Raw genomic sequence first — 23,419 nt, 5'->3', positions numbered from 1 at the left:
AGGGGGAGAGGTGGGTGGATAGTGGCATCAGCGTAATAAAAACGAGGGAGACAAAAAGAAACGTCAAAAACAACGCCTAGTAAAAATATTCCAAAGTATCGACATAAATTTGACCATGAACTTTTTTTTCGGCGTCGCGTTTAATTACCTCCATTGGCTAAACCGGCCGCAATTGAGGCGCTGGTTTTATCAGCCTCTTGGAAAGCTGATTGTATCACTTGCTGCTCGTCCGATGTTAAAATCTTAGTCAAACTATCGTATAATTGTGGCTGCTCTTGTTGCAATGCTAATTAAATGTTAGTATAGAATTCAAGACAGTAGAATACGACCAAACTTACTGAGCATGACATTCTTGAACAGAGTATATGGCTCAACTTTGTCGAGAGGCGTCTCGAGAAGACTTTCCTCGTCCAGTTCGTCATCGTCATCTGCAAAGGAGCTGAACTTTTGGGCCTGGATTCACTATTAGTTCGCCTCATCAGAAAAAATATATATATGTAATAGACTTACCTCTTGGCTCAAAAAGTCCAAATAAGCAGTGTTCTCATCAGTAACGTCGTCATCACCGGCTCCTTCAGCCTCATCTTGATCATTCCATTCGACTTCGCCATCCCACTCGTTTTCACCCTCGAGTTCATCCTCTTCTTCCTCATCGAATGTATAATCTGACTCTCGGGTAGCTTCCTCACGGTGCTTGAGAGCAGCGGGGTATGTCTGGAAGAGCCGAGTAACGCCTTGGAGTAGTCTGGGCCAGCCTTGTTGGATACTGGGTGGCACATCGTTGCCTTTGAGTGTCAGAAGAGAGCTGATAGCTGCGATGGACAGTTTCTTATCATGGACACGGCGGAAGTTGTCAATGTTAGAGAACCATGCGCTGAAGAACTTGTTCGTCAAGCCCTTGGCTTCAAGGACCTGCAAAGCCAGCGCCGGGTTGTAGTAGATAGAGTTGACAACCATTTCCATGAGGTAGACGCGATAAGATTTGGTCTTAGCATCACCACTGTTGATCACGTTCATGGCCAGCTCGATGAAGATGGGAATATATTGATCAACATATCCACGGAGATTCAGCATCAAAGCCTCGGCAAGCTTGCAACCACAGATTCTGTCGACTCCACCAACCTTTTCATCGTGAAAAATGTCCTCGACCATGCTCACGATTGCTGCCAGGTACGCAGGAGTTTGAATGAGCATGTCCGAGCCATACGAAACAAAGTTGTCCAGAGCGGGCAACATATCTAGTCAAGTTAGTAACCGTCCACGCGCAAAGGATATCTAAACATACCTTCCAAGTAAAGTTCTGCGCCGGCCTTGAAAGTTTTGTGGATCATCTCAAAGGCTTGCCACATGGTAGGCGAGATAGACTTGGCAGAGAATGTGCAGCTGTCGATAATCTCGAAGATCTCATTATATAAGTCTAAAGGATAGAGATAGTTAGTATCGGTCCCAAGCGTGGCTTACTGAACGAAACGTACCATAAAGCTTGTTCTCTAGCGTGATCGTTATAACAGGCATCAAAATCGTTTCCAAGTGAAGCAGGACATCCGGAGTGCTTTCCAAGGTCAGAATAAGAGTTCCAATGGTCTGCAAAACACCCAAAGCTGTGATGCTCTTGTCGTCGAGGAAGTCTCCGTAGTTTTCTTCATCGCCCTTGGCAGCTTGTCGCTCAAGGAGCTCCTGGACGATGCGCATATAGGTATCACGCAGCTGCTCACTCAGAGCAACGGCAAACGGAGTCAATTCGGCAGAGAAAACCTCGACAAAGTCTTCCATGACATTAGACAATGCATCGACGTCAACTTCGTTGGCCAATTTCAGCAGTTGCTGCATGATTTGAGGGATATTTTGCTGCATCGAAGTGCGGATCACCTCGTGGCGAATAAGAGGCTGCAAAGCGAGAGCGGCCTCGACGCGCACAGGCAAATCATCGTCGGCCATGGACTGCAAGATATTGCGATAGATGATCATCAAATTCTCAGGGTCCTTGAAGTCCAACTGCTCGAATTTCTCAAGAGTGTCACAAGCACGGGCCCTGAGGAATCCATGAGGACTGCGGAACTCAGGGAACACATGGCGAACGAAGAAATATTCGACTTGGTCGGCAATCGGGCTCTTCTTGCCCAGAATAACGGAAGACAAAGAGCCAATCATGCGCAAGGCACCCTCCTTCTCCCTGGGAAGCTTTTGGTCATCAGGCGCAGACTCGTACTTGCTGACAATGCCATTGACAAACTGTAGTATCGAAAATGTTTGCTTCTTTCGGCTCTTGGTGAGCGAAATCAAGAAGTTGGTGGCGGCAACGTCAGGCGCGGATATCTCCTCGTAATAGTTCAATTTTCGGTGAAGATACTCGGGTGGATCAGTGTCGAAGAGTTCGATGTCTTCATCTGATTGACAGAGCAGTGGGAAGACCAAGTGTGCGATGAGAGTATCCATATGGGGTTTCAAATGGTCCCATGTTGACTTGGGCTTGACGCACTCTTCAAGGAAAATCAAGGTGTAGGAAAGCACAGGCTTGCTGAGCCATTGGCCCTTGACCCACTTCTCAACCTCCTGAAGGTAGCCTTTCAAAATCTCAGGAGTGAACGTTATAATGAATGACTTGGCGTACGAGATCGAATCGTTGGCCGTGTTCTTCGTGATTGTGGTCGGGTTGCCATATCTAGAAACACTCTCGTCAGGTATTTGGGGGTGTAAATAAGAAAGGTTTAATAAACGGACCTGATGAAAAGACGGTTCAAGTTGGCATAAGCCCACTTCTTGCATTTCCACCAATGGTTACCCTCCCTGTCATCGGCGTCCTCGGGCATGGAGGCAGCAGGCGGCGCCTTGGAAACTATTCCCAAGAACAAGGTGCACCAGTCCACGGTAGCCTGGTGAGTTCTCAGGTGTGGCGGAAGCTCAAACTATGCAAACGAATCGTCAGCAGGACTCCAACAACAAGGTCTACGGATAAAACTCACGTAAATCGCATGCTTATACGATTTAACCACCGCATGGAGCATTTCTGCAGCCTCCAGGCTTTCCTCATTCACCAACCTGCTCCCAATGTTGAGTAGTTGGGGGAAACAGTGCTCGACGATCTTATCAAAGTCCCCGCGTTTCTCAGTCGCCTTGAAGCGGTAGACCTTGCAGATGGCGAGCAAGCATTGAAGACCGGCAAAGACAGAGTTTGCATCGTTGGCGCCCAGCAGTTGCAGGGTGATGTCCATAAAGCCAGGCCATTTTTCGGGAAAGTCGTACGTGAGGATCTTGGTGACGATCGGGATAATCTGGGCGCGTACGTTGGTTGGCGACGCAGCGAGAATTGGGATCAGTCGATCACGCAGAGCAGGACGCTCTTCTTCGGAAATAGTCTTGTGTATAGGGTTCTCTTCATTGGTAGCCCATCCGCGATTGATTCGGTTTTTGAGGTAGACGACCGCTAGAACACAACACCATCGTTAGCGCTTGGTTTTTTTTTATTATCCCTTGGGCAAAAAAGAAGAAAAAAATTCAGACGAAACAATTCGCAGATTTATTCGCACGATGCTTTCATCCTCTCATACAAAAGGCTTCGCGTCAGGGACTGGTGGTGGGCAAGCGAGGAATTTCAGGGATGGCGGGGTGCGTTTTTTTCCCATACCAGACAGCTGAACGGCGTTATTCTGCTCGCCCTGCAGAATATCTAAAAGAGCGTTGATAAACCCCGGCTGAGTCTCGGCCTAAGAATTCGACGAGAAGACATTAGCAAACTGCAAGGTCGGCAAACAGGATTTGGTGAGCCATACATATTTGAGGTCCAACTCGGCCTGTCGTCGATTGTCGGCGTTGGCGTCGAGCGTGGACTGTATACGGTCCCGTAGAGCATTCACATCCATCGCGCTCCGTCCTGCCCCCAGCAGTCCAGAAAAAAATAGCAAGAAAAAAAGGAGAGCAGCAAAAACAATGGTGCGAGCTCCCTGGGTTTATTGTCAACAAACGAAGGCAAGAACGCCGAGGGCGACAGGTGAGAAAAGGCGGGAGTAGCCTCTCGTCGTTTTTTCTGATCGACGAACGATAACACAATCACCAAGCTGATTATTTAATATTTCCTTAGGTGCGTCGCCGGCAGTGGGCTTTGGCGGGCGGTGAGTGCACAAAACAACACTGCTTTTTTTTTTCAGCCGGTGGTCCCACTCTACTAGGGCTCCCCGGGCCTTGCAACACTGCAAAATGGTAGACCCGTTTCAACGAGGGGCTGCTTGTCTGCAATTGGCTAGTTGGGGGTTAATTTTTCTTTAATTTTTTTTTTCTCTTTACAGAAGAAGTTTAAAAAGAGAAAAAAAGGTGTCCGGAGGATCGCAAGCCATCCTGCGCTAGGCAAGCTGCATATTAGTATCGATGCAATAATATGTAATCGATGCAATCATCTACTTAGCTAAAATCAGCAAGAGCTAATCACAGCCTGCGCCTGAGCCTCGTCCAAGTGATATATCTAATTGTCTAATCATGTAACGGTCGATGCCATGTGGCCGCGGGTACAAGGTTTTCAAGATAGTGGGTGGCAATAAGCAGCCGGCCAATGACACCGCACGCACATCATATCCCAGAATCTATCTATATAGATATAATATACGGATATACTATATACCAATCACAACATATCCGTAATAAGAAGGAAATACCTCACACTGCAGCCACCATTGATGTCTAGTAGCGTGGTGTGGCATCACATTACATATACAGAGAAGCCGCAAAAATCACATCGCGCTTGATCAGCTCCTGCGCTTGCTGCATCTTGGTGTACAGAGTCGGGTCGCCCACCAGTTTCGACGCGTTCTTGACCTCACGGCATGTTTCGTCGAGCCGTGTGATAGTCCGGACGATGGTGCCTTCCATCACATCTGTAAGGTTGGTGATGCGATTGAACGACATCCCCTTCGCCCATTCATACACAACCTCAATCAGTCCAAAGCGAGGCTTGCTCGTGAAGTCGTTGGAATCCTCGCTGGACAAGATCACTTGGTGCAGGATCTGGAATTCATTGACTTTTTCCGCAATTCGCACGATCGCTTCCTTGCCCTTCTCGAGCTGAGGCGTTAGCGTCGGTTCGTTCTCCGTCTTCTCCTGGAACACAAAAGCCGACAAGAGAGCCACAATCTCCTCGGGCTCGTATTCGGCCAGTACGTTTTCGAGGATGAGTTCAGTCAGGACCAATTCATCGGCAGAATGGATCTAGATCGCCATTAGTTCAGAACGATCGCAGTGGGAACCCAACGATTGTGTTTTCTTACCTCACAAGCCACCTTGCCTTTCAATTGCACTCTACTTTCCTCATCCACAAACCCTAATTCCCTGAGCACTTCTACTCTCTGTTGATAATCAGGAAGCAATTGAAGATTTTGATCTGACATGAGTTGTCGCAATTGAGAGATATTCTCCTTGACCTGCCATTCATCGTGTTGCATTTCAAACTGGTAAATGTGTTAGTTTTAACAGGTAAGTATTCATGGAATGCAGAGAACTGACGTGTTTCAAAAAGTCGGGACATGAGAGACACTGGCAAGACTGGGCGATAGCAGCCTGAGCCTGTCGCTGATTCAAGATCTCTCTCACTTGCAACTCCTTGACACGAGCCCAATCCAGCTCGTCCCAGGTTGAATCCTCCCATGACGCGCAATATTTTGACAATTCCATATCTCCAAACTTCAAGGCCTCTGCAAAAACATTAATAACCATTCTAAATATCTTTTTCTTTTCGCAATTCCACTCACCCTTTTTGATATTTAGATACCATATCGGCCCACCAACTTTGACCAGCGTGTTTGTCACGCACTCCACATCGGCCAACGGCACCCGGCAGACTTTCAACGTCATTCCGTCAGATTGGGTCGGTAGATTTCTGAATAAATGGCGGAATGTAGGAAGGAAAGGAAGAATATCGCTCTGGTGGCGCTTGTCGCTCACGGCACCTATTTCGAGGACCTGGATGTTGGGCTCGCCGCTGCCAATTCCTTCACGAACGATAACGCCTGCTGTGCGAATCCCGTCCTATATATACTCGTCAGTAAGGCCTACTGTTTCATATTTAACTGCTTGAAGATCTTTACCTTTCTATAGACTACAAGCCTCTTTATCGTGAAGAGTCTTTTGCCCACTGGAGATGTAAGAAGCCCAAGGTGAAGATCTCGAGTAAGTTTCTCGTAATCTACTGCAGCTTGATGGCACGTTTCAAGGTCAATGTCACAGTAGCTGCATGGCTCCCGTTTTATCTTGGCGAGACTGGCTTCAGAAAGCTGTACCTGCTTCTCCTGCTCCGGTAGCAAGGCTTGAGTGGCATTCTCGCTGAAGCTCCTTTTGATCATTTCCTCAATCTTGAGGGCTTCCACTCGCAAAAGGTTCAATATCATGTTGTATGTTAAGCGGAATTGTGACCGCAGCTTTGTAGGATCTCCCAGGATCATTCTGCGTAATGCCCCAGCAGGTGGTGCTTCGTCTCTGCCACTGGTGACAATAATGACAGAACCAACCGTGTCCAGTCCTCGTCTTCCGGCTCTTCCTGCCATTTGAGTATACTCACCTGCCAGAAGATCTCTGAAACCTTTGCCGTCATGTTTACGGAAACCAGAGAAGACCACTGTCCGGGTTGGCAGATTCAAACCCATGGCAAATGTTTCCGTTGCAAAAAGAACCTTAACAAGCGTCTTTGCAAAGAGGATCTCAACGATCTCTTTCATAATGGGCAGAAGACCGCCATGATGGACTGCTATTCCTCTACCGAGAAGTTCTCGGAGCCGCAAAATTTGAGGAAGAACCCTATCTTCTGGTTTCAGACGAGCCAATGACTTCTCGATGACCATATGGATAGCACTCTTCTCGGACGCAGTGCAGAAGTCTTGATTGGAAAGCGAGTTCGCATTCTCTTCACACCGTTTCTTTGAGAAGACAAAGATGCAACCCGGCAACAGGTTCTCTTTGCGGAGATACTGCACGAGATGAACCCATACATTCCGATCCTGAGCAGCCGAAGTTCTTCCTCCACCACGACCAGTTCGAGCAATGTTTCCAGAGCCTCTCGTAGAGGGTCCTCGATTCGCTCCCCTTCCTTGACCACCTTGGGGACCACCCCGTTGAGGACCACCTCTGTCTCGACCACCGGCACCCCGGCCCCGACCTCTTCCTTGCGGTGCGCCCTTTTGGCTAGCCTGAGACTGGGCTTGTGCATCGGCAGCCTTTTGGGCCTTGGCTTTGTCTCTTCCGGAAAGAATATCATCGGCTTCTTTCCAACCCTTTTCGATGAACTTTTTATTTGAGTCCACGATTTTGTGCATACTCTTGCCCGCCCATAGGTAGTGTTCAAGAGGCACAGGACGTTTTGCTGTAGAAATTACGTAGATATCCTTCTTTTTTGTACGTCCAACCCACGAAGCAAACTCGTATGTATTTGGGACCGTGGCTGAAAGGAGGATCAGAGTGACGTGTTCTGGAAGCATGATGATGACCTCCTCCCAAACCACACCTCGTTCCATATCGTTCACATAATGCACCTCGTCAAAAATAACAAACTCAACATCTCGGATAAGATCAGCGCCACGATAGAGCATACTGCGGAGAATCTCCGTAGTCATGATGAGACAACTCGATTCCGGTGAGATTTGAACATCGCCCGTCAAGATACCGACATCATCAAAGATATTTCGAAAGTCTCGAAATTTCTGATTACTCAGAGCCTTGATTGGTGACGTGTAGATAGCCTTTGTCATATGTTTGGCGGCCAATGCAATGGCGTACTCTGCCACTACGGTCTTGCCAGCGGACGTATGAGCCGCCACGAAGACAGAATCTCCATTCTCCAGATGATAGACAGCCTCTTTTTGAAAGGTGTCGAGCTCGAAGGGCCATTCTTTTGCCATGTCCGGGACCAAGTCGTGAAAATTAGTGATTTCTTTGTTGACATCCACAACATGAGCCCATTCACGACCACCTTTTTGGGCACTCGCAGCCAAGAGCTGGCTCCGAGGCTCAAAGGCTGGAAATTCGATTGGTAGCAATGAATCTATATCCTGCTCATCGTCCTCGCTCATGGTTTCGTCATCGTCATCTCCTACTTCTTTAGCATCTTGCTCAGTCTGAGGGTTTTCAGTAGCGATGCCTTCTTCCTCTCGCGCCAGCGTCTCTTCGACATCTTTATTGTCTTCCTCGGCGGCTGATGATTTGGGTTCTTCGAATTTCATTCCTCGAGAAAAGCCCGGAGGAATTTCCAACAAGCCTCCTTCAGTCCCAAAGTTGATGATGCGATCGAGGCCTTGTTTCCCGCCAACACGTTCCTTCTCGTTTGCTTGGATTCCGGATTCCATCTCAGCGATCGCCTCAACTCCCTCTAATCCGCCGGGGGAAAACGGGAAGAACCCAGCAGCTCCTCGGACGAAATCCGCTCGGGCCGCAGGACGTCGAAGCAATGAGGTGGAGTTTTTGGCTGTGGCACTTGCAGCTGGTACGGTGACTTCATGATATCCGGTCACCCGGCCTTGCAGGCCTTCGCGGTTGAATCGGATGATGGCGCGAGTCTGAGTTGGGTCGATCTCGAAGAGGTCTCTAGGGTCGGTTGAGACGTCCCATCTCCTGGTCAAATGATCAGTCATCTATTGAGACGAAATATCGATGAAGATCGGACACCCGTTATCACTTACCTCTGAAGCCGGTTCAACCAGTCCGGACTGAAAGTGGGCGAAGGAGTCAGGAACTCATTTTCCAGTTCCGATTTGATCTCATCCACACTCTGTCGGACCCTCTTCCGTGATCGTATCTGTTCTGTTGGGGGATTGTTTTCCTGCTCAACGAGCTGCGCATCAAAATCGGCAGCCGTGAACTGATCTGCCTTCAGCCGAAGCTCTGCCAAGCTTGACGACAGTGAATCCACCATCATCTGATTTCCTCACGCCAGGCAACAAGATCTGGTGTACAGTGTACAATAGAGACTAGCTTTAGTATAAATGAAAGTGCTGCAACAGCACTCAAAGGCCCGCGGTGAAACAACGATCCCCTCTATTCAACAAACGGACAAAGCAAGAGCCCCTCTTAGCCCGATGGGTTAATAAGCATGCGATGTTGAGGCTTCAACGAAAGTCTTTCTTTTAACGTTGTCGAGAAGTCGCCGGCTGGGCTTCTGTGATTCAACCCCGCTAATTATGGGGTTTGATGAATGTTGTCGAAAACCGAAACTGGCATTGTTGTTCATTGACGACTTGATGACATTGAATTTCCAATCTGTGGGGAGCCGCATCAATGCCCCACAGTGCATCAGCCAATGCCCGCTCTCTACTTGTTTATCGTCTGATGTGTTTGTTATTTAGGGAAAGTAAATTGAGATTATATATAAGATTTCAAATGTTTTGATTTGTTGCTGAATACACTGGCCAATAAATATATAAAAATTGTATCACATTTTAGTCCCTGTTACATTTTTACACAGCATCAATGATATATACCCATCTATTACTTGGAAACAGTACAACACTATACACCATGCGTGACCGGCAAATGATTGGAAAGCTTCAAATGTTGTCTGTGAATGCTTTTAACACTGAAGAAATTATTACTGGCATATGTACATTTATGTCCAACCAGAGGATCCGAAAGCATTTTCTTAAGAGCCGTAGAATAGTCTAGGTCACATTGCGCTTTAGCAACTTGAACCGGCTGTCCTCAACGCCATGCGGCATGGATTGTGGATGTGTTGTTCGGGCATAGGTTGTTGGGAGTCTATCAGTTCAATGCTATCGAAATACTGAAGAATGGCAGGCTGTGCGTTAGGAGCTGCTAGCATAGCGCTCAAGAATTCGTACTTGGTCGAAGTGACATGTAAGCCGACAAAGATGGCCTTCCTTGTCACCAAAGACAGTCATCTTGTAGGTCTTGGGCTCTCCAAACGTTGAGGGGGCAATATATTTAGAATATGGGTTGGGATGCCCTAAAAGATAGTGTGAATAAGAGGCAAGTCCTAGTGACCAAGAAGGCGGGTAAGGAGTAAGTATAATCCTGTACCATAGACTCGGATTTCGTTCTCGTGCTTCGTGTGTTTTGTCGATTTTGCTGAGCATTTCCAAGGCTATCTGCCAGCCCTTTCGAGTTACTTCGTTACTTGTAAACTTGTCTCTGAAGCCCAGCCCTCCAGTCCCACTTGCACCTCTTGTAGTGGACAGGCTCATCCAAGAAAATTGATTGATTGCCATGCCAACCATCTTGTAACCCATAAGCATAGGAGTCAAGAATGCCATTAGGGAGAGCACCAAGACTCGTTGGATTAACTATTTGGGAAGCAACTAATGATACATCTTTAAGCGACACTAAGAGGACTGATACCGATATTCAACGGTTACACGGCAAACTCAACAGTCAGGTAAAAGAAAAAGGTAGGACTCAGTTCCATCTCAAAGCGAACGTTCGCATGTGCTTCCAGGCACTGCCTTGAAGGCATCCGCATACAGCTTCAAAATACTTGTTCGAGAGAATGATTCATCATCGTCCGATTAACAAAAGAACAGGGATAACCTCACACCAGCTACTATTGTTTGTTGTAGAAGAAAGAAGAATCAAAGGAAGCTGACTCTGAATATATGATGATATGATGATGGTGCTAAGCCTAATTGGGACTGGCCCCGTTTTGTGCCGTTTGACGAGCAAGCGCAACAAGGCGGTAACTAAAATACTTAAGAACGGCTATGGTGAGCCCCGGAGTAAGGCGAGTGCGTCCGCCATGTTTCACGACTTGTACTGGGGTATTATGGACGATTTCATGGACAGTAAAATCCCCGATGCTCGCAGTTCTAGAGATACGATATAAAAGCGAGCCAGCATCGGCACATCTCCAGGTCCTCTTATTAGAGTCTCGCAAGGCTTCCCGGGTGGAGCCAATCGGAATCCGCCAAGAAGTGAGGGTTAGGGTTACTCTTGAAACAATATTCAAGTCGACGATTGGTGAAAACCTGCAGGTATATGATGCGCTTTATACTCGGTAAATTTTTTGGTAAAAGTCGTTAAATTGTTCGAGGCTTTCGGCACGACTCTAGCCAGCCCCATGTTCCAGTCCTTGCTAAACACGACATGTATATCGATTGATGAATTGATGAATCCCTACACTGATGTCCAATGTTATAACTTGAATTCATTGCAACATTGAAAACGTGATATGAACTTTATATTGATAGGCTGACAGTCACTTCATATTCATGTATATACTAAAGCACCGATGCCAATAGACTTTTCAATTACATATGCCCTTTTTTCCATGCAACCAAACAGAACAGAAGAGAAAAGAAAAGTATTTGTAAAATAGACCTATTGCTGCATGAGAGCCACCCACTTCAAGCATGCCAATAAACGCCGGACGCAATCGTAAAAAGACATGACGCATGTCATCATTGCTATCATCAAAAACATAAAATGGAGAAGAAAAATATGGACAGCCGCGGTGAAAATAGCGACCTCAACGGAAAGAAAACGCCGGAAAGCTTTTTCGGTCCTGTACATTGATTTGAAATTCAAAAATTCCATCCACCGTTCCAATATACCTGTGATTGAGTGTTAGCTAGCCAGACAAAATGGGAAAGGAAGAGAGAGCAGCTTACAAGCTCCTTGCATCAGTCCCCCATCCAACACCAGCAGTCCCACCAGGTTCTTGATCATGGGGCATGTATGCGAGGTGTCGTTCGGGAGCATCATTACTAAGAAAATCTCTAAACCAGCGGGGGGACCGAGTCTATGGTAGGTTAGAACATTCAAAAATTGCGTACATCAGAAACTAGTTACCTCATTTGCAGCCAGTCGCTGCCGTCGAAGGCGTTCCGCCGTCACACTGGCTCGCAACTCCGCTGTTGAGCGCGGATTGTCATATCTACTTTCCGTGCCAGCACCTGGGCGTGAAGACCGACGAGGTATGGATCTCGAACGTTGAGAAGATTGGCGGTCTGCGGGTGATGTAGTTTCTGAAAAGTAAGAAAAGTGAGTAAGAGGAGAACGATTGCACGACTTGGTGATATGCCCATACCTATTTCAATGGTCCTTGAATCAGTTTCAGCAGAATTGTTTTCTTCCGGCTGTGAAGGGCTTTCAAAGGGCTGCACTTCCATCGGTGAGGTGGTCCATCTCAGCAAAACCTGGACATCTGCAGTCGAATTGCCGTCTTCTGTATTCTCCATGTTGGAGTCGGAGCCAGAGCCAGGCTGGGATAATACAATAGAATCGCGACGTCTTTGGCCAAAACTACGGTCTGTGGAACCGACACGGCCTAGATAATGCTCGCGGAACAGCTCGTGGAGGGCGGCGTCTGTGGAGCGAAAGGGTGAGGTGGTTCGAGGGGATGTATCAGCAATTTCAGCGCCACCAAGGGAGGAGGCATTCGCGCCATGTCGTAAGTTGCTGGGTGTTCTCGGCGGTCGCTCGCCGTCGTCACCCTCTTGTCTAGATGACCAACGGGCAGTATTGAGAAATTCAATAATCCGGCGTTCTCTATCTGTCAAGCCTTGTACACTCTCTCTTAGAGACGACACTCGCTCCGAAGAACTGGGATTCGCACTGGTCGATGATGTTCCCCCAAGAAAATCTAACATAGCCTGATGAACACTACTAGAGTCCTCATCAGGCCTATTATCCAAGTGATCACCCGATGAGCGTGAGATAAAGGGCGACCTAAAAGATGTGCGCACTTTCTCCACATCAGGACCATCTTTGTCTAGATCCACCACTTGCCTGCGGAGGAAGCCTGACCGGATATCGGCAATTCCAAATTTCCCCATATCCTCAACCCAGACTAGAAGATCCCATGGATCTGGCGAAAATGCCATACTGCGCACTGCGCCAGCGTCTAAATCAGGGCGAGACGATCGAAACACTTGCAACCTACACTGCGAATCTTCCTTGTTTTGAAGGATAGACTCCACGTCGTATACGCTGATTAAACCGGCCTGGGAGCCGATCGCACACAGATGACTGGAGGGGGAGAAGGCAATGGTGAAACAACTGCCATCATCAGTTGTACGCATAGTCGCGCTGAGAGGGAGCTCCATTCGAGAGAGAAACTTGCATGTCCATCCTGATAGTCTTTGGCCATGCTCTCCATAGTCAATCTTGCTGGGGTCACGCACGATCCGATAAAAGTACGCAAAGTTCTCATCCCCAACGGCAGCCAGTATTCTCGAGTCAGGGGACATAACAGAATAATTCATGCAGGTAGGGTGATTGATCGTTTGGAGCACTTTTGTCCGTGTGAGGGAGAACAGCCTGACCGTCTTGTCGTTGTTGCTGTTCCCATCGTTTGTTAGAGCCAATCAAAGACCCCCGAGTGCAGCAGTGCATACCTGATTACGACAATGTCCTCATGCGCAAATCTTTCGTTATCACCCGGAAACCGGTGAATACTAACCGAGTTGACAATACTACCAGAAAGCGACTTTGTGAAAATCTCAGGTACATCGTTCTGGCCACCTTCGATCCCAGATGGAGACGGTTCGTCATCGGGCGCAGCTGTGGGCGTCCTTGAGTTGAAATCAAGGCCGATTGGCAGCGCGGTATCTACATCCAACCCCTCCGCTCTCGTCTCGGCTCGTGGAGTATGGGCATGGCGACCAGGCAGTTTAATGAAAGCACATTCTCCATTATCGGATCCTCCGACCACAATCCAGCCGTAAGCCGCGGCAAGGCATTTTGGCTCAAACGGCACCCGCTCAATTGTATCCCACTTTTGCGACTTGATATGGATCGAATGCACGACCTTGTGGACGACGAGGTAGATCCTGTCTGGATCCGCGGTGCTTATATAGTGGCGTAGTTGACGGTGGCTAGAGGAGCAGCGGGCGGATTAGTTCTCTTTCTCTTTCTCTCTCTCGCGCGCGTGTTTGGCCTGGGTGGGGGAGTGTTCACTGACAAGTTGGGGATTTTGAATGGAAAGAAGCGACGATTGGATGGGAGAAGCAAGGCATCAGTAGATAGACATCTAAGCAAACACCTTTGTCAGCGTTTTCAAGAAGCACCAGCCTGACAGGTCGAACAAACGGTAAAGAATCGTCTAATGTCATGGTTGACCAAGGACCCTAGATCCACGTCATCGTTGGAGGGAGCTGGGTGAGGAATATGTACAGCGCGAAGCAGCTATGTGTACAAGGAGCGAAGATGATCCAAGCTGCAGAGTCCAGAGTGATATTCGAGGTCTTTTCCAGCGTTTCGATCGGGTGGAGACGAGGCGTGAGCAGTGAGCAGTAGCGTGGTGAGTGTATGAATGATGACGGCACTGCTACTCGCCCGGGCCCAGCGAATCCGGCCTAGCGCGGCGAGGCGAGAGCTCTCGGGCTTGGCGCGGCAAAAAGGACGCTTCTACCGCTTTCGACGGGCTCACGTGATGTCGCCGAGGACCGCGCCGGGCGCTAGGGGGAAAGAGAAGGGAAATTTTGACTTCATCATTTTCCTTCTCCCTTTCCTCCCATCACTCTCCCATCCATCCATTCTTCCCTGACTTCCCCCCATTCTACCTCAGAGTGGTGCTTGATCATCTGCATCTCAAGCAGCAAAAGCTTTTGTTCATCTTCTTCTTCCTCGTTTAATACCCCCTTGTAATTCTAGCATAATGCTCTCGTCCCGTCTCTCCCGCGCAGTAAGTCCCAGCTCGTCCACTGCTTGAAAATCTTTTCAGAAGCTAATCGCTGCCAATGAAGCTCCCGCGCACTGCCTCCATTGCCCGCACACCTGCATTCAGAGCTCCCACCACCTCTTTCCGGAGATGGAATTCTACCGAGGGCGGCGAGGAGAAGGTGAAGGGCCAGGTCATCGGTATTGACTTGGGTATGTATTGGGCAATTCATCACGCAATCAACCCATCATTAATCAACTATTCTAGGAACAACCAACTCTGCCGTTGCTGTTATGGAGGGAAAGGCCCCTAAGATTATTGAAAACGCTGAAGGTACGTCGCTGCAAGAAGAAAATTTTTTTCCCCGGTGTCGGCGACAAGCCAGCACAGCTCCTACCGGACAGTCGCGATGATTTTCGCACCAACCAATGCGTTACTTAGGCTAACAGATTATCTTTAGGTGCTCGCACAACTCCCTCCGTTGTCGCTTTCGCCAATGATGGCGAGCGATTGGTCGGTATTGCCGCCAAGCGCCAGGCTGTCGTGAACCCCGAGAACACTCTGTTCGCCACAAAGCGTCTCATCGGTCGTAAATTCACCGATATCGAGGTTCAGCGCGATATTAAGGAAGTTCCTTACAACATCGTCCAGCACACAAACGGCGATGCCTGGGTCGAGGCCCGTGGACAGAAGTACTCTCCTTCTCAGATTGGTGGCTTCGTCCTCCAGAAGATGAAGGAGACTGCCGAGGCTTATCTTAGCCGTCCCGTCAAGAACGGTGTTGTCACTGTTCCTGCCTACTTCAACGACTCTCAGCGTCAGGCCACCAAGGATGCTGGCCAGATTGCCGGCCTGAACGTCTTGCGTGTTGTCAACGAGCCCACTGCTGCCGCTCTTGCCTACGGTCTTGAGAAGGAAGATGACCGTGTCATTGCTGTGTACGACTTGGGTGGTGGTACCTTCGATATCTCCGTTTTGGAGATCCAGAAGGGTGTGTTTGAGGTCAAGTCTACCAACGGTGACACTCACTTGGGTGGTGAAGACTTTGATATTTCCCTTGTCCGCCACATTGTCCAGCAATTCAAGAAGGAGTCTAGCCTCGATCTGTCCGGTGACCGCATGGCTATCCAGCGTATCCGTGAGGCTGCTGAGAAGGCCAAGATTGAACTGTCTTCGTCCCTGCAGACTGAGATCAACCTTCCTTTCATCACTGCCGATGCTTCCGGTGCTAAGCACATCAACTTGAAGATGACTCGCTCTCAGCTCGAGGGCCTTGTTGACCCCCTTATCAACCGCACCTACGAGCCCGTCAAGAAGGCTCTCAAGGACGCCAACTTGCAGGCCAAGGACATCAACGATGTGATCCTCGTTGGTGGTATGACTCGTATGCCCAAGGTGTCTGAGTCTGTCAAGAGCATTTTCGGCCGTGAGCCTGCCAAGTCTGTTAACCCTGACGAGGCTGTCGCCATCGGTGCTGCCATCCAGGGTGCTGTCCTCGCTGGTGAGGTCACTGATGTTCTCCTGCTCGACGTCACCCCTCTGTCTCTCGGTATCGAGACTCTCGGTGGTGTCTTCACCCGTTTGATCAACCGTAACACCACCATCCCTACCAAGAAGTCCCAGACTTTCTCCACTGCTGCCGACTTCCAGACTGCTGTCGAGATCAAGGTCTACCAGGGTGAGCGTGAACTTGTCCGTGACAACAAGCTCCTCGGAAACTTCCAGCTCGTCGGTATCCCACCTGCCCACCGTGGTGTTCCTCAAGTTGAGGTTACCTTCGACATTGACGCCGACTCCATTGTCCACGTTCACGCCAAGGACAAGTCCACCAACAAGGATCAGTCCATCACCATTGCTTCTGGCTCTGGTCTCACTGACTCTGAGATCCAGAACATGGTTGACGATGCTGAGAAGTACGGTGCTGAGGACAAGGAGCGCAAGGCTGCCATCGAGTCTGCCAATCGCGCCGACTCTGTCTTGAACGATACCGATAAGGCCCTCAAGGAATTCGAAGACCGTCTGGACAAGGCCGAGGCTGACCAGATCCGCGAGAAGATTGCCAGCCTCCGTGAGTTCGTTGCCAAGGCTCAGTCTGGCGAGGGCACTGCCACCGCCGAGGAGCTCAAGCAAAAGACCGATGAGCTCCAGACTTCCAGCTTGACCCTGTTCGACAAGATGCACAAGGCCCGCCAAGAGGAATCCTCTCAGCAGTCCGGCCAGTCTGGCGAGCAAGGTGGCCAGCAGGGTGGTGAGGGCCAGAACAAGCAGTAAAATATTGGATGAACAATTTTGGACTGCTTTGTCTCGCATCTCCCACCTTTGTATTTTTCCCCCAAAATTTTCCTTTATTTCTTTTCCCTCTCTCCTGTGTGACTATCTAGATTATTCTCCTACCTTTTGTCGCATGAACTGTACAGATATTTGATGGTTTTTCCCCCTCCCCTTGGGTTGCTAATCCTGGTGTGACGGTGTTGTTGCTGCTGCTCTAAATTAACATTTTTATTAAACACTATTCTTCTCATGTTTCTTTTATTACATTCATCTGTTTTTGCTCCGGCGTGGGCAATTGGCTTCGGATTTTTCGAGCAGCATAAAAACATGGCGGCTGGTGTCGGGCGAGTGATTCGTCGAGGATGTACCTACTAATGACCCAACGGCCGCATCCACGAGATCCAGGTGGACAAGTGCTGGAGCATATGATTATAGAATTGAAATCTCCGCTCTGAATTTAATCATTGAACTGTCAATTAATCTAGCACATGTAATAATAGTAGACTGAATAAACCTGTATAGATAAATACACAATCGAGAAGAGCTCATTCCTTTCTGTCTTCTTTGATGATATCAGATGCCTTCTCGGCAACGAGATACACGACACTCTGAATGTTACCTAAAGGTTCCAGTGGGAAGATACTTGCGTCTACGACACGCAAATTACGCGTCCCATGCACAACCAGACGTTCATTGACAACACCGCCAATTTCCCGTGGCATCATCGAACAAGTGCCTGAAGGATGAAAAGGGGTGATGACGCGATCCGCAACGATGTCTTTTGCATCCTCGAGACTATGCGCAGAGCGACCAGGTGGGATACGCTGGCCGTTTTTCTTGAGTAAGGAAGCAAGAGGCTCAGTCGATACAATCTTTTCGATGAATTGTGTGTGTCGACCTAGAATCTCCACGTCTAGTGGGTGGGAAAGTAAGTGCAGATCAAAGATAGGTTTCGCTGTTGGGTCGGCAGAGGCGATATGGACATGGCCGCGAGAGAAAGGATGATTCAACATCATCATGATAGTGATGAACTGGCCGGGAATGTCCTTATTATTCATTATACCTGAAAGTGACAGCACGTCACGCATGTTGATTTGAAATGGCAAATACAAGTATTCGCCAGACGACTGTTTGGGGTCCCTGAGGAGCTCACAGAGAAGCTTGTATTGCTCCTTCAGTCCTGGGGATAAGCGCTTTCCATCAATATGGGCATTGACCAATTCTCTGATCTTTTCGTCGCTTATAGGCCCATCTGCATCAACAAAGGGTATATACGCGCCACTGAGCCAGGTACCGCCAAGAGGACCGGCACGAGATGATTCATATAATGCAACAAGTTGCTTTGCAACCTCAGGGTTAACTAACGCATCGGCACTCATGACTCCATCGGCAAGTTCATAACTGATATGCGAGGACGGATGGTCTTGCAGGTTCTCCCCAACGTTGGGATTATCGATAACGACCGGAATCCCCAGGGATTCAAGGCGCTGTCTTTGTCCTATCCCAGAAAGCTCGAGGATCTGTGGTGAGTTGATTGCGCCAGCAGACAAGATAACCTCATCTTTAGCGGTGATGGTATGATGCTCTCCGTCCTTTGTTCGTATCTGAACACCTGTGGCAGCAACAGACCCGTCCGATCCGGCGAGAAGGATCTTCTCCACCAGGGCTTCCACCAAAACATGTAGTTTCGGGCGTTTGGCGGTCTCATCGTCATAGTAAGCTGTCCGCGAGTAGCTTCGCTCTCTTGTGTCTGGGTGCACGGTATGGCTGTTCGTAAAGGCCCCAATAGCTTGACCGGTTATAGGGTCATTGTTCATTTCGTATCCGAGCGCACGGAACGCTTCCATCCAGGCTTGATTACCAGGGGAGTAGCTGTCTCCAAACGAAGCTTGTAATGGCCCACCTGTGCCTTGGATAGAATGGTCGAGATAGTCGAGCTTCACGACATCAGTGGTGGCATTTGTGGGTGCATGATAAGTATGGAATTTCCGGAGGTAGGGTTGCACAGATTCACTTTCCCAGCCTGGATTTCCCAGGGCTGCCCACGCGTCCATGTCTGCCTTGGCCGGATAGAAAAGGGCTGCGAAATTGATACCGGACGAACCACCCAGCATCTTACCACGAGCATGGCCCAACCGACGTCCTTTCAAACCGGGCTAAATTAACCCCTTTTTGTCAGTATGTATCCCTCTAAAAAGAAGTGTTTGTGGCACTCACCTGCGGAGGTGTCACGTAGTCCCAGTCCACTTCTGGATCGCCATATAATTGGGACATCAGCCCGGGTGTATAGACGCGAGGATCGTTCTTTCTATCACCGCCTGCTTCAATTACCAAGACACGTGTGTTTTCATCTTCGGTTAGACGATTGGCAACGACCAAGCCCGCTGTACCTCCTCCGATAATAATAACGTCGAACTCCTGGTTCTCTATCGACGAAAAAGAGGATGACGGCCCGGTGTGGTCTGCCATCGTATTTTGATCGTCAAAGGCATAAAAAATCTATAAAAATCTATTAAAGTCAAGTCCGGCCGCTGTAATATGTGAAGTTTAGATGAAAATGACATGTATAATTGGGCTCAAGCGCAGTCTATATAAACTCGAAGCTTGGTCTGAATAGTTGTCGTTTGATCATTCACTACGCTTGCTTTGTACAAGTCTCCACCACCTTGCTAGCCTCAGCGGCGTGGGCGATTTCTATGTTCTTTGAGATGGTGGTTTTTTCTTGTCATTAAGAACTGCGGGGTATTTGCCTATGAATGTTACCTATGCATATGGACGGGAGAGTTCTTAACAATTCGTTCCGTAGATATGATGGTGTTGGGTTCTAGGCCATGCACGACTCCGCTCTGGCGTTGTTTCATCCTTGTACATAGTGCTTTGATTAAACAAAAATGCGTAAAGAGTAGTTGACAGGAGTCTAAAAATGGAGCGAACGCCAAATAGTACTACTTGTCTGACGCGGCAGTAAATGGGGCCTTGCGTTTTACAAGCCAATCAGGCCGGAATCCATTTCTGATTTCAAGCATTTTATCTGGACTTGCTATACCTCTGTTGGCGTTCCTAGTCTGGCCTGCAAGCATTGGCTGTTTTGCCGACTAGCCGAGATAAACTAATAATATGTAACGGTTCTCCATGACACCATTTGACCCCTGCTTGTGGCAGGATTAGTTTATCTACTTGAAACCGACCACTTTATTGCTAGGACGAGAATGACCACTTCCACGTGCAGTCAGTCTCTTACAGTTTGAATGCAAAAGTGCGTCTCGAAAGTTGAAACCTTTTTTTAATTAAAAAAAGAAAAGCTCAAACAGTTACTGTACTTCTAGATCCCTGGAGCGTACATACCGGATACTCCCGGTTTAGCCCTAACTAAGTATTCCGTACTATAGGGAACCCTGGCATTAAGCCACAAAAGGACAAATTTTATCAAAAAACAACGCATGATTTCTTAGATAACAAACAGGTGAGATTATCTGATAACTAGAAATATATTTTCTATATTTACCATTCAAATTAGATTAAGAAACCCCTCCAGATGTCATCTAAAACACCGACATCAGGCTGGTGTAAAAACCGATTGCTTAATCTTAGTTCGCTGTACCTATATGGACACGCTACAAGCCGTTGAAAAAATACAGCAAACCAGAGGACTCGTACACAGCCAACACGGAGTGGTAGTCCTTAGACGGCTAGCTTGCTCTATGTAGATTGACATCCTTGTTCTAATGCTAGGATACTATTATGGAACTCGATAGTAGGTCCGTCCCGTCCCGTCTTATCCTTGATAGTTAATATAGAGAGTGCTTGAGTTCTTCCCTAAAAAAATGGTGGCTACTTGTTGGCTTTAACTTCTATTCCGAAATTGCGCCTATTAACCGAAAGACCCATGGCACTGATACCCTATAGGATGCCTCTACTCAATGAAGGGTCTAATTGTGGCGTTTGGTCTCCACACCTGTCATACCAGCCGTGATGGAGATTTATTATGTTGGCCTGGGGGTCTGTAGGCTTGTAGTTGCGTTAAATCACTAATAGGGTCGGGAAAATAGACATACACAGACAGGTCAAGGGTGCGAAAGCACGGTCTCGAGAAAAAAAAATGTCGGAAAGTCATGCCTTTTCACCTTTTATCCTTTGAGCGTCCAAAGACTCATGAATATCTCGCAAAGCGCACAAAGAGGGGGGGGTGTTCACTGAACAGAATACGGCACTATGGTGAAAATATACTCTGTTGACTCATTCAAGCTGGTATATCGCGAGATCATAGCTAGCTCTTTTCTGGTCTCTATTGCTTCGTTGGCACTGTTTCTCAGGCTTGCAGCTCGATGGGCTAAAAGAATACGCCTTTGGTGGGATGATTACACGATCATTGCTGTTTGGGTACGTCAATAAGAGAGAGAGAGAGAGAGAATGCGTGGCAGTGGCTTGCTGAATTGCTTGTGCTCACTTTTGACAGATCATACTTTGGGCAATGTTTGTCATACAAATAAAATGTACGTTCTGTACGAGAGTTCAAAGGCGGAAACAGTACTAATATTCGTCTCAGACGCTCAATATGGCTCGGGGGATCAAATGACTACGATTCCTCCCGACAACGTGATACTCATGCTAAAGGTCCGTTGTACCTGAAATCTCTCATAAGTGAAGCTGAACGACGGCTTACATCAATATTTGAAACAGATTCTTCCTGGATTTCAACTCCTATGGGGCACAGCAATGTCATTGGCCAAATTCTCCTACATGTTCTTCTACCTGAGCGTATTCAAAGCCAGCGAAAGATTCCGCAGATTGACTTTTGGCTGTATGACCATTGTGGCCCTGTGGTGGATCGCAAATGTTTTCCAGATCTTCCTAATCTGCAGACCGTTCAAAATGAACTGGGACTCTACGGCGAAGGGAACCTGCGGCAATCGTCCCTTGACGTACGCACTCGTTGGCGCCGTCAACATAGCCACCGACATTACAACTTTGCTTCTTCCAGTACCAACGGTGTGGAGTCTCCAAATGCCAAAAAGGTTCAAAGTTGGCATTACCGCTATTTTTTGCATAGGTTTGCTGTATGCTCCCCCATATTTTTAGTTGGTTTCAATATGCTGATTTCTTTTTGTCTTTACCTCAGGATCACCATCATCAGCATCATCCGCATGCAATCTCTGATTGTGCTTTCCTTCACCGAGATTAGCAGTTCAATGGTCGACCCTGTTTTCTGGACCGTTGTGGAGCCGAGTCTCGCCGTAACAAACGCATGTCTACCTATAATCCGCCCTATTATCGCCATAATACTCCCCGGCCATTTTTTTTCGAGTGCCCAGAAAACGCCAAAAAGAGGACAAGGCAGCGGCAGCGGCAGCACAAGGGAATTCAGAAATATCGAGGAGGATGGTGGGAACTATCCGCTCTCGCCGCTGAATGCCGGGATGACGACTAGTCATGTTGTAAGCGATCAAAAGACGTGGAATAATGTCGGGGGTGCTACTGCTGCTGCTGCTATGGACACGGATGATGATTCTCAGCGAAGGATTTCCAATGAGAATACGGGGCCGTTGGGACGTATAACGCGGACCACGGAATGGGAGGTTCAACGTTGAGAAGTAGGAAGTGGATATGACATGTTGGATTTTTATAGAATTTTCAACGCAATATAAAAGCAAGCTTTTGATTTGGTTGGCTGTTAAACGATTGATTAATACATGTATTTTCTTAGTCGATTTTACCCTGGACCAGTCTTTCTGCTTTAAACTACATCATTCCGGAATTACATATATGGTCCAGTAACCAAACAATACAGGAAGAACAGCGACACTGGGCGCAGCAGTTTACAAAACATAGATAAACTCAAACCCTAGCGTATATTAAATGATTTCCCATGTTTCCCACCCCCCAAAAGTTATTGGTAAATCCAAGTGCACAGGTAAATCATAAATGTAATAAACTAATAAATTAATAATGTATGTTAAAGTTGAAACCTAACCAATTACAGACTCCTAATTTAATCAAGCCAAGATCATCGTCAATGTTCTTGTTTTTGCTCATCTAAAGTCATAGTGTCATCACCCACTACGCAACAAGAGGTGACGTGGAAGCCACTAACTCTAGAACAATTTATTATTTGTTGAAAAAAGCAAAAACAATAACATGGACAACAAACCGGGCCGAGGCTCTTGCGCCTTCGCACCCCAAAGCGGCCAACTGCATAGACTTGATCAGTCAGACTTGTTAGTATGTGGTAGACTAGTAGTAGACTAGTCGGCGATTTGTCCTGACTCCTCTGGCCTGTCGGGAATTTTTCCTGGGGTTGACTACTTGTCAACAAAAAAAAAAAAAAAAAAAACATTCAAACCTTGCAGGGACTAGTGATGAACAAGGAAGTTGGTGGTTTGATGTGTTGTCCAACTAGTCGAGGCTAGTGCATAGTCTTGATTGTGATTGATTAATGGGATTGTGATTCTCTAGTGGCAAAAAAAGTCTTTGTCTAACTCTTGGACTATCACTTTTGAATTTCAAACCCATAAAGTAGTCTAATGTGATCATTAATGAGTAAATTGTGTGATATTTGCTATTTACGTG

At 47.8% G+C, this 23,419-nt stretch overlaps 6 protein-coding genes across 6 annotated transcripts; 2 read left to right on the top strand and 4 right to left on the bottom strand.

The window, feature by feature from the left end:
- Nucleotides 1-140: 140 nt before the first annotated feature.
- TRUGW13939_01903 (uncharacterized protein) lies at nucleotides 141-3,860 on the bottom strand (the record flags this gene model as incomplete). Its single annotated transcript, XM_035485100.1, has 9 exons — nucleotides 141-286; nucleotides 339-453; nucleotides 511-1,238; nucleotides 1,286-1,417; nucleotides 1,476-2,662; nucleotides 2,722-2,906; nucleotides 2,964-3,424; nucleotides 3,626-3,704; nucleotides 3,771-3,860. The coding sequence occupies 9 exons, from the start codon at nucleotides 3,858-3,860 to the stop codon at nucleotides 141-143; spliced, it is 3,123 nt and encodes a 1,040-aa protein (XP_035340993.1).
- Nucleotides 3,861-4,695: 835 nt separating this feature from the next.
- On the bottom strand, nucleotides 4,696-8,887 carry TRUGW13939_01902 (uncharacterized protein; the record flags this gene model as incomplete). The annotated part of the gene is made up of 6 exons (XM_035485099.1): nucleotides 4,696-5,196; nucleotides 5,256-5,435; nucleotides 5,491-5,678; nucleotides 5,736-6,012; nucleotides 6,072-8,583; nucleotides 8,652-8,887. 6 exons carry the CDS (start codon nucleotides 8,885-8,887, stop codon nucleotides 4,696-4,698), a joined length of 3,894 nt encoding a protein of 1,297 aa, XP_035340992.1.
- Nucleotides 8,888-11,446: 2,559 nt separating this feature from the next.
- TRUGW13939_01901 (uncharacterized protein) lies at nucleotides 11,447-13,950 on the bottom strand (the record flags this gene model as incomplete). Its single annotated transcript, XM_035485098.1, has 6 exons — nucleotides 11,447-11,531; nucleotides 11,589-11,719; nucleotides 11,770-11,945; nucleotides 12,008-13,260; nucleotides 13,317-13,796; nucleotides 13,883-13,950. Coding segments are annotated over 6 exons (2,193 nt in total), but the record flags the coding sequence as incomplete, so codon positions are not given.
- Nucleotides 13,951-14,578: 628 nt separating this feature from the next.
- On the top strand, nucleotides 14,579-16,852 carry TRUGW13939_01900 (uncharacterized protein; the record flags this gene model as incomplete). Its single annotated transcript, XM_035485097.1, has 4 exons — nucleotides 14,579-14,605; nucleotides 14,667-14,793; nucleotides 14,849-14,914; nucleotides 15,042-16,852. The coding sequence occupies 4 exons, from the start codon at nucleotides 14,579-14,581 to the stop codon at nucleotides 16,850-16,852; spliced, it is 2,031 nt and encodes a 676-aa protein (XP_035340990.1).
- A 545-nt stretch (nucleotides 16,853-17,397) lies between these two features.
- Nucleotides 17,398-19,321, bottom strand: TRUGW13939_01899 (uncharacterized protein; the record flags this gene model as incomplete). Its single annotated transcript, XM_035485096.1, has 2 exons — nucleotides 17,398-19,008; nucleotides 19,070-19,321. The coding sequence occupies 2 exons, from the start codon at nucleotides 19,319-19,321 to the stop codon at nucleotides 17,398-17,400; spliced, it is 1,863 nt and encodes a 620-aa protein (XP_035340989.1).
- Nucleotides 19,322-21,064: 1,743 nt separating this feature from the next.
- On the top strand, nucleotides 21,065-22,440 carry TRUGW13939_01898 (uncharacterized protein; the record flags this gene model as incomplete). The annotated part of the gene is made up of 5 exons (XM_035485095.1): nucleotides 21,065-21,232; nucleotides 21,309-21,345; nucleotides 21,399-21,466; nucleotides 21,533-21,909; nucleotides 21,972-22,440. 5 exons carry the CDS (start codon nucleotides 21,065-21,067, stop codon nucleotides 22,438-22,440), a joined length of 1,119 nt encoding a protein of 372 aa, XP_035340988.1.
- Nucleotides 22,441-23,419: the final 979 nt, after the last annotated feature.

Source organism: Talaromyces rugulosus, chromosome I, assembly GCF_013368755.1.
Source record: "Talaromyces rugulosus chromosome I, complete sequence".
Taxonomy (NCBI): domain Eukaryota; kingdom Fungi; phylum Ascomycota; class Eurotiomycetes; order Eurotiales; family Trichocomaceae; genus Talaromyces; species Talaromyces rugulosus.
Note: the sequence above shows the minus strand (reverse complement) of the source record. Positions and strands in the feature narration are given on the sequence as shown.